We start from the raw sequence: 9970 nt of genomic DNA, 5'->3' as shown, positions 1-9970 counted from the left end.
ACTGTAAAGTTCAAGTAACTTAGCTCTCAAAATTCTAAGTTTCCATTCTCATGCCTTCAGCTAACCTGAGAGCAATTCATTGCTTTTCAGGCAATCTCTCTTCTTGCCATTAACCATTTCTTCTTGCACACACATTCCGGTTCAGCAGGCTACAACATCTGTTCAGAATATAAGCAAAAGGGTCTTTCGACTGGGTGGTTTTGAGACTAGAGCAGTAAGAAAGAAATGACAAACCCAAGCTGACAGTACATTGCATCACAGAAGGGTCTGGAATGTATAGCTGTAAACTACAACCCCCACTGCGTCTGAGTTAGCACCCTTTAAGAAGTTCGTCTTTCACCTTTTTCTATATCCCAAACTGAACGTCTTAGCGCCAGTGCAAGGTGACACGCATAGATTCTTTTCTACAAGCATTATCTTTTTGGTTCCCACTGTGGTCCTTCCGAATGGAATGATATTTTTCAAGTATGATGATTGATAGGATATTTTATTTGTAATATTTCATTGCTCATTCTCTGAATGCATCAAGAAAAGTGATAAGGATATTCACTTGCTTTCTCTCTTCTGCTATCAAAAACGGTATGCATTCTTCCAGCTCTTCGAGAAGAAGGGGTAGAATGTCACCGCCCCAAACCTTAGCATGTTGAGGCCTTGCCCCTCTGTGCTGTGAGAGCTTCCAGCAGGAGCTCTTAGGAGCACGTGCTGCGAAGATTCAGCCCCTCTGGCCCAGAGGTTACTCTTGAGAGCAATATTCCTATTTTGCTCTTGCCCCTGAAGACCTCACGCTCACCTACTGCCTCATTTCCGCAACAGAAAGACAAACTGCACACAGAAGTCCTTCTGACTCTAGTGTGTGACAGAAGAGAGGCTCATGCCCCTGTGGCCGGCAGCTCAGGGGTCTGCGAAGCTGGGCAAACCACCGCCCGAATCCTGCCCTTGGGGCTGGAACTCCAGGGGGAAGGAGGACATCCAGCAGTCTGCCTGCGACCAGACAAAGGCCACGATGGCTCTTCCTTCCAGTGGATGAAAGAACAGGCTGCGGCTGCGGATGCAGGAGAGACTTGTGGTGGGGGAGGGAGAGAGAGAAGAGGACGCCAGCGTCACAGGGTCTCAAGAACACTCCCCGTGGGCAGCGGCTCAGCTTTAGTCATCTTCTCGGCACATGGGCAAGTTGACGAAGGTGAAGACGTTGAACTCTATCATTATGGAGAAGCACAGGAAGACAGCGTAGAGAACCAGCACGTAGACGCCCAGCTTCCGGTCCAGTCTCCATTTGTTAAGGTGGATGCCGAGGACCTGGGAAGAGAGGGCAAGAGTTGGGCTTGGGGGCTGTTACGGAGAGAACTGTGTCCCCTCCAAATGTGTTTTGGAGTACTGATCCTTACGGCTGTGAATGTAGTCTTGTTTGGAAATAAAGTTTTCTCTGTAATTACTTCTGATTTCTATTTACTTCTGAGGTATAAGGAGCAGCCTAGACACAGAGACAAGCAAGCACAAACCGAGGAAGACAGACACCACGTGAAAATCGCCAAGGGACTTCGGAACAATGGGGCTACGAAAACTGAGATGAGAATCACCAGAGCCGACAGAGAGAGAAAGCCTTCCCCTAGAGCCGGCGCCCTGAATTCGGACTTCTAGCCTCTTGAACCGTGAGAAAAGAAAACACCGTTCTTTAAAACCACCCACTTGTGGTATCTGTGCTACAGCAGGCTTAGAAAACTAAGATGGGGCAAGGAAATACAAATGGCATTTTTTTTGCTCGAAAACTACATGTGGATGATGAACCTCAGAACTTTCTGCAAAGTGTGGCCAAGAGCAGAAAGGGCTGGCACCAGGCTCCTCCTCAGTGTGACCAGAAGCAGCCGTGGGGGCTGTGGACCTCATAGCTGATAAATGGGGAGCCTCGGGCCCACCCCACTGACCCTCTTGGCACGGACCCTCTCCAGGCAGGCCTGCCACTTCCGGGGCCCAGTCTTAGGCACGTGGTCTTCCCTGCTCAGGCCTTCTCTAGGGAGAGACAGTATCTTTCTCTGGATGCTTCCTGTGCTCTAGGACTTATCCTTCTGGTTTTTCCTCAGCGAAGTCTCCAAGGCCCTGCTGGCCCATGGCGTGGCAAACTTTGGCTTGGGCCATTTTTTCTGTTTGTGTGTGTGGTTATGAGAGGTGTGGAATGAAACACATCCTCATTCTACATTCTTCCTACCCCCTCCCACATTGCCCTTCACTACCTTCCTTTCTAATCCCTGAACCAAGGCTTCTTAATGGTTGGCTCATAGCTACCTAATCAGGGCAAAGGGAATAGAAACTTCTTGGGTTCTATATAGACAGAAAGACAGACAGACCTGGGTTCAAATCCTAGCTCTGCCACTTCCAAACCATGTGATCTCAGGCAATTGACTTAACCTCTGAGCCTTGATTTCTTCTGCAAAATGGGAATGTTAACGTCACCTTCCTCATCAGGTTGTTGTGAGGATTGAATAAAATAATAGAGAGGTTCATGGGTGGTGCAAACAGTTAATGCACTCAGCTGCTAAATGAAAGGTTGGCAGTTTGAGTCCACCCTGAGGTGCCTCAGAAGAAAGGCCTGGAGATCTACTTCTGAGAAATTGGCCATTGAAAACCCTATGAAGCACAGTTCTACTCTGTTGACTGAACAGTGACCGGTGCTGGCAAAGTGCTTAGCACAGGGCTGGGCACATGGAGTAAGGAGGATCTGATTTCTGTTGTGTGCCGGTTTTGAGGCCTGACTGTCCCAGGATTGGGCAGGACTTCACTCCTACAGGCACTAATGGGAGGAGACCGAGCAGGGCAGAAAAGAGGAAAGGAAATGGAACTCAGCTCCTCTGGAGAATTCTTAGCTGCTCAAGGGAAAGTGTAGTGGGTGTCAATGCTCTTGGCAAAAATGTGGTTTTGGTGCATCTCTGAACTTGCCCCATTTTCAAACCCTGGTGGTGTAGTGGTTAAGAGCTACGGATGCTGACCAAAAGGAGGGCAGTTCAAATCCACCAGGCGCTTCTTGGAGACCCTATGGGGCTGTTCTACTCTATTCCTTAGGACAGATATGAGTCAGAATTGACTCAGTGGCAACAGTTTTTTTTTTTTAATGGGTATCCCTCACTGTGGAGTCCTGGTGGTACAGTGGTTAAGTAGTCAACTGCTAACCAAAAGGTCTGAGGTTCAAACCCACCAGTGGCTCCTCAGGAGAAAGATGTGGCAGTCTGTTTCTATAAAGATTACAGCCTTGGAAACCCTATGGGACAGTTCCACTCTGTCCTATAGTGTCACTATGAATTGGAATTGACTCGACAGCAACAGGGAAGTGAGAGGTAGGTCAGAGTAATGGAAGTGATTAGGCAGAACCAGATGCAATGGAGTATGCGTGAGGCTTCTATTTTGGGATTGTAAAAACTCACGGTAAGAGCGACAGAGCCCAGCAACAGCACCACGGAGTAGACCAGACCTCGGCTGTTGATCTTCACCTGGAAAAACAAACATACATGCCCTGACTTCTTGATTGCAAAGCACCCCATCCATTCTGAAACCTCGGTGTGCCCTGTCGTATTCATCCCCTCATACAGAAAGCACAGGTGTTCACTGGTGAGCACGTGGCCTTCGAGGGTCAGGTAAATGTGGGTTCAAGTCTTGACTCTGCTGACCTCAGCCTTCTCATCTGAGGAAATACACTAGGTCAAGGATATGCAAGTGTGTAATAAAGAATTTGGCTGGTCTTTGTCCACAGTTTCTTGGAGGTAACTTCTGACCCCCTGGAATTTCCCCAGTGATTGGGCTGTCTTGTTATTCATGGTGGGCCCCTAGGACCTCACTTGATAGTTTATGCTAAGGAGATGACTTGGGATGGGGAGGCTGGCCATGCCAGAAAGACAGACCACGTGATTAGAGGGTTGGGGCTTTGAACCATGAGGTATCAGTCCCACCTCTTGGGAGAAAAGCAGGGCTGAAGATTGAGTTCAGCCATGTGGGCAATGATTCAATCAATCATGCCTATGGAATGAAATCTCAATAAAAACTCTGAGAAGCTCGGGTGAGCTTCCTGGGTTGGCAATACTCCACAGACACATTGCCCACATATCAGTTCTGGGATGCTAACGTGACCCTGAGGACAAAGAGCTCCTTATTGGAACCCTCCTAATTCCTGATTCTGCTCTATATGCCTCTTCCTTCGGCTGGTTCTGATATCTAGCCTTTTGCTGTAATAAAACTATAATTGTAAAGATGGTGCTTTCCAGAGTTCTATGAGTTGTTCTAGCAAATTATCAAACCTGAGGGAATCCATAGGGACTCCCAAATTTATAGCCACTTGGCTATAAATTGTAAAGATGGTGCTTTCCAGAGTTCTATGAGTTGTTCTAGCAAATTATCAAACCTGAGGGAATCCATAGGGACTCCCAAATTTATAGCCACTTGGTTAGACGTGAGGGTGGCCCAGGGGACCCCAGAACTTGTGGCTGATGTTTGAGCTTGTGGGCAGACTTGGCAGTGTGGAGGACTGGTGCCCATAAACCCAAGTCTGGCCAACTCCAGGTAGCACCACAGTGGGCTGAGATAGGGGGTGGAGAACTGACAAGTGCTCAGCAAGCGTGGCCCCCTCCTGTAGACACCCTCCTGGTAGGGCTGGATTAACCAGTAAGCAAGGTACACACGGGCCCCCTCCTGAAGACAGCCCCCCTGGGCTGCTCTGGGAGCATTTGGTAAAGTGGGTGTCCTGGTGCCGAGGAAAAGGGGACAGCATGTTCTCCAGATCCCTGAGCGGAACCTGAGCCAACCCTGCTATCATTCACCATAAAGTATATACATTAGGCATCTATCTCATCTGCTTAAGAAGTGAGAGTAACTTACCGTGGATCCATAATTAATAACCATGGTCTGCAGGCCCCACGGTATCCCGAGTCCTACGAGGATGTCAAACACGTTGCTTCCTATGGTGTTAGAGACCGCCATGTCCCCAAGGCCTGGAGGGGATAACCGACATATTTCATTCACCAAGAGCAGGCCACTGGAAACCGTAAAACTTGCCCATAACTGACCTATTAGTGCTATTCCTTGGAAAGGAATTCTTTCTTCATGGACGCCAAATTTCTCAAACTTTTTGTGAGGTCTAAGATGCACTTGAGGAGTCCTGGGTGGTACAAACAGCTAAGTATTGGGCTACTAACTGAAAGGCTGGGGCTTTAAACCCACTCAGAGGTGTTTTGAAAGAAAGGCCTGGAGATCTGCTTCTGAAACGCCACGGCCATGAAAACCTAGGGAGAATAGTTTTACTCTGAAACCATGGCGTCACCATGAGTTGGAATTGATTTGATAGCAACTGCTTTTTGGGGGGGGGGGGAGGGGGCGGTGGTTTAAGATCCACTTCCCTCATGAAGTCTAAAAAGGACCTTCAGTTGATCTTCTCTGATGACCTACTGCGTGTGTCACATTTCATTCTCCCGGTAACTCTGGGGGAAAAAGGATATCATCTGAAAGTGGCAGATGAAGAAACTGAGGCTTGGAACGTGCCCAAGATCACACAGTTTGAGTGGATCAGTCTCAGGATGCCTGGTCCAGTGTCCTTTACACCAAACCATGATGCATGCTTGTGGCCCAGGTGATGGCACTCACAACCTGGCTCCAATTACAGGGCATTTTATGTCCTGCTGATTCCAGAAAGGTGAACTCTCTTTCCCAACCAGATGAAAAGTATTTTAGAGGCTAGGGCAGGGGCTTCACGTAAGCAAGGTATACACAAGCTTACTTTGCTTATTACTAATCTGCAGCCACAATTTCACCTGTTTTGTGTGTACTTGCTTATTGGGTAATCCGTCCCTGGGGTAGGGGCATGTGATCTTCCCTCCCAACTGTCCAGCATCATGCTAGCCACGCTATCTGGGGAAATTAATAACTCAAGGATATCCTAAGTCAGAAAATTTATGCTGGCTACAATCTATTCTTACCTTGCCTCTTAGCCCTAATTCAACATGATTGCTGTCACCTGACACCTATACAAGTGTTTGTGGAATGAACAAGCCTAAAAACAAAATGCTGGTAACCATAGCATTGCCTTGATGGCTGAGCAGCTCAGCAGCAACTCAGACCAGCATCTGACAAGTGGCCGCCTCTGTGTCTGACCATCTCCCTGCCTGTGAGGGCCAGCCAGCCGGACCTGGCCCATCCTTCCTCCCGCCCTCGCTGCTGCCCTCTGCTGACCTCCAGGGCGCACTGCCTCCCTCAAGGAGCTTGTGCTTGGCTTTATATTCTTCCTTCCTGCCAGTCCTGGGACTGTTCTGAGTGACCTCCAAATCTTGGTGTCTCAGCCCTGCTGTGCTGGGTATCTCTGGGACACTGACCTGCCCATCTCCCAGTCACTGTAAAACATAGCTACTTGTACCTAGACAGGTTTCCGTGGAACTCCCAGACTAAGACAGACTAGGAAGAAAGGCCTGATGCTCTCCTTCCGAAAAATCAGCCAGTGGAAACCCATGGAGTACAACAGTTGGATCCCACTGTGCGTGGGGTCGCCATGAGTCAGGGGCCAACTCAAAGGCAGCCCACAACAACTTGCACCTGGTGAGTAGGCAGGGGTTTGTATAAAGACACCTGAGAATGGGGGCAGGTGTGAGCCTCAGGTTGGGTGGGCTTCCGGCTCTGCCCAGGTGGTACTGCTGCCATCTGTGTAACCCTCTGAGAACCTTAGGACAGGCGGCTCTTCTCAGACTTTAAGGAGCACAGGAGTCACCTGGGGGGGGGGTCTTGTTAGAATGCAGATCACCTGGGGGGGGGTCTTGTTAGAATTCAAATCACCTGGGGTGGGGAGCCTTCTTAGAGTCCAGATCACCCGGGGGTCTTGTTAGAAGGCAGGTTCTCATTCAGTGAGTCTTGGGTGGGCCTGAGCTTCTGCATTTCTTATGAGCTTCCAGGTGAAGCTGGAGCTGCTGACCTGGACCATCTTTAAGAAAGCAGGTTTTAGGGGGTCCAGGTCACAGTACCTCCACGTCAGAGTACGCTGCCCCATCTCTTGCTCTGGGTGGTCACAGTACCTCCACGTCAGAGTACGCTGCCCCATCTCCTGCTCTGGGTGGCAAACTCTGAACAGAGGTTTCTGTAGCCTCACCATTGCAGAAACTGTTGGTCCTTGAACCATGTCTGTTGGATTCTCAGTCCATCACGTCAATGCGCCCTTATGAGAACTATATACTCCTACCCTTGGCTTCAGCCTTCATCAGTTGCCTTACTTGTACACACCACTGAAGCCCTCTGAGATCACGTCCTCCCTCAGAACCCCACTTCTCCCTTAGTCTTACAGAGCCCTTTCCTTGGCCTCACCAAATCTCCTGCCTCAGAGCATTTGCTGTTGTTATTGTTGGGTGCTGTCCAGTCAGTTTCAGCTCATAGTGACCTCATGTACAACAGAATGAAACACCGCCCAGTCCTGTGCCATCCTCACAATCATTGTTATGTTTGAGCCCACTGTTGCAGATACTGTGTCAATCCATCTTGTTGAGGGTCTTCTTCTTTTTCGCTGACCCTACACTTTACCAAGCATGACGTCCTTTTCGAGAGACAGGTCCCTCCTGATAACATGTCCAAAGTACGTGTCCAAGGCCTTAACATCCTTAATTCTCCCAGTTAATCAGAATTTCAGGCACCATGATCTTCCCCCATTAGCCTGGACTCCAGGGTCAGTTGTCTAAACTACACATTCTTTCGCCCCTTTGACCTTCCATGGTATCCTCAGCCAACCCACCTCTGGGTGAACTTGTCCTCTCTCAGCTGTGTGTCACTGGAGCAGGGATGACTGAATCTCACCCAAGCTCATGCCACTGCACATCAGCCAGGCCTTGATGCTCATCAGCATTCCTTGTGCCTACCTCAAAGGTCCATTCCTCTCAGTTGATGTCCCCAACCATCCCATTCTCCACAAGGCCTCAGCCTGCCACCAAAGATACGTCCCTCTTCCCTTTCCCTCAGCTCATGTTTTCTCAGGACCCACCACCTAATCAACCCTTTTTCTTATCTTGGAAAAAGAAAATGTCCTGTCTCTCTTTCCAAAGCCAGCCTTTCTCTGTGGTGCTACTCTCTCCTCCTGTCTCCTCTGAAATTTTATTCTGTTATTCATTCCCCTCTCCCCCGAGCCCCATACTTTCAAATTTTCATCTACTGGGAAAGATCTGTTCATGCTGGGATGCTATCTCACTGGCAGAAAAGGGGTAGGAAATAAAAGCCAGGCTCTTTACAGCTCTTCTGTTCTGCCATCAGAGAGCATCCAGTCACTCTTCAAACCCAGGTCACTTAGTAAGCCCAAAAGAAAACCACCAGCCTACATGTTTGTGGTGCAACGAATCACTTTCATATGGCCTCTCTTGTGACTCCTACAAAATGACTGGGTGGGACTATACAAATAAGGTGCTTGTGGCCCACCAAGGGGATTGGACAACTTGCTAATGATGCAAATAAGGTACATGGAACGCTTGTGGGGGTGGGACCATGCAAATAAGGTATATGGAACCCTAATGAGTGGATTAGTCAGTTTTGCCATCCTGCTAGGCTTAAAACGAGCTATCCCAGAGCAGAAAGGGGACCTCACTACCACCAAGAAAGAAGAGCCAGGAGTGGAGCACGTCTTTTGAACCCAGGATCCCTGTACTGAGAACCTTCTAGATACAGGAAACAGACAGACTGTAACACTGGAGACCGCAGGAGACGGCAAGAAGTGGTGGCAGAGAAGCCACAGCAGCAGAACTAGGAGGCAGGCACGAGATGGTGCAGCAGACTTCCCAGCCTGTCGAGCAAGGCGGCCACAGTGCTGTGCCAACCCATGGAGCGAGAGAGACCTGAGCGCCTTCGGGCCGAGGCTCACTGGCAGAGTGGGCTGCCTCCGGGCACTTACCGGTGGAGCGAAAGAGCTTTGTAACACTTGCCTGAGCTGGGCAGAGGCCAACAGGCCAAGAGGCTGTGAGGCTGAAGGCCAGAGAGAGACCTGCCCACAGGCATGTCTGAGAAGATGGTGTCCTGGTCAAAGAACTGTATCCTGAGTGATTCCTGAACCTGAATTGTAATCTGTTAGTTCCCTAATAAACCCCATAATGATGAGTATTGTCTGTGAGTTCTGTGTGGCCATTGCAATGAATTATTGAACCCAGCAGAGAAGTAGAGAGTGCCATGGGAGAGACAGCTGGTGTCAGAATTGGTAAAAAGGTTGGTGACAGGAGGTGTCTGACCTCCACCTCATAGGAATCAGCCTGGTGCTGGTGCTGATGATTCTCCCCCCTCATGAAGTTATAGGAGGTCAGGCGTCCCCACGCCATTTTTACAATGTTCTAGAACCTGGAAGAGGAGTGGGGAAACAGTTGGCTGTGTAGGATGTCCCCCACTTTGTCTCCCTGGGACCAGAAGGTTTCTTGACATTAGATCATCTGCTACATAAAGTCTGGTCTTAGGATCTGCTCAATTTCACACTGACTGGTGATTTCAGAACCTGTTCATTTTCATAGAGCTCCATTTGACTAAACACTTCTAGAGGTCTGGAGGAGTTCACGTTGGTGGGATTTTCTCCATCGGTGGAATCTAATAAACAGTGCTTTCCAGACACCTCAGTTTCTTCCATATCAGGACTTAACAACTACCATTCATAAAGTTATGAGCTGTATATGTCAGGCAGGGCCGAGGCAGGATTCCTACCTTGTCTCGCCACGATTAAGCTGGCCATGCAGTCTGGAACACTCGTCCCTGCCGCCAGGAAAGTAATGCCCATGATGACATCAGGAATCCCAAGTGTGTACCCAATAATAGTCACCTGCAGAAGAGGGTAGGGGAGACATGAACTTACACTGGAGCACCCCCAGACACTGGGCTTGCCTAGTGTTGTTAACTTGAACCTGGTACCGCTGTTACCAACAGAAAAAAAAAAAGCTTCTGGAATATGGTTTTATTTTAAAAACATCTTTTGAGTACATTTTTTCCCCTGATTACAGGA

The 9970-nt window shown here is 49.0% G+C and overlaps 1 protein-coding gene across 2 annotated transcripts in view; it reads right to left on the bottom strand.

Moving 5' to 3' along the window:
- Positions 1–1143: 1143 nt before the first annotated feature.
- The window catches only part of SLC24A4 (solute carrier family 24 member 4), a 209516-nt gene continuing 200689 nt past the window's right edge, over positions 1144–9970 (bottom strand). For both annotated transcript variants that reach the window (XM_049899489.1, XM_049899490.1), the window contains exons 14-17: positions 9676–9790; positions 4858–4970; positions 3414–3479; positions 1144–1296 (exon numbers count right to left, since the gene is read on the bottom strand). In XM_049899489.1, the coding sequence (XP_049755446.1) occupies positions 1144–1296; positions 3414–3479; positions 4858–4970; positions 9676–9790 (447 nt within the window). The remainder of the gene's footprint in view (positions 1297–3413; positions 3480–4857; positions 4971–9675; positions 9791–9970) is intronic.

This window comes from Elephas maximus, chromosome 10 (genome assembly GCF_024166365.1).
Source record: "Elephas maximus indicus isolate mEleMax1 chromosome 10, mEleMax1 primary haplotype, whole genome shotgun sequence".
Taxonomy (NCBI): domain Eukaryota; kingdom Metazoa; phylum Chordata; class Mammalia; order Proboscidea; family Elephantidae; genus Elephas; species Elephas maximus.
This window is presented reverse-complemented; position numbering and strand designations above follow the sequence as displayed.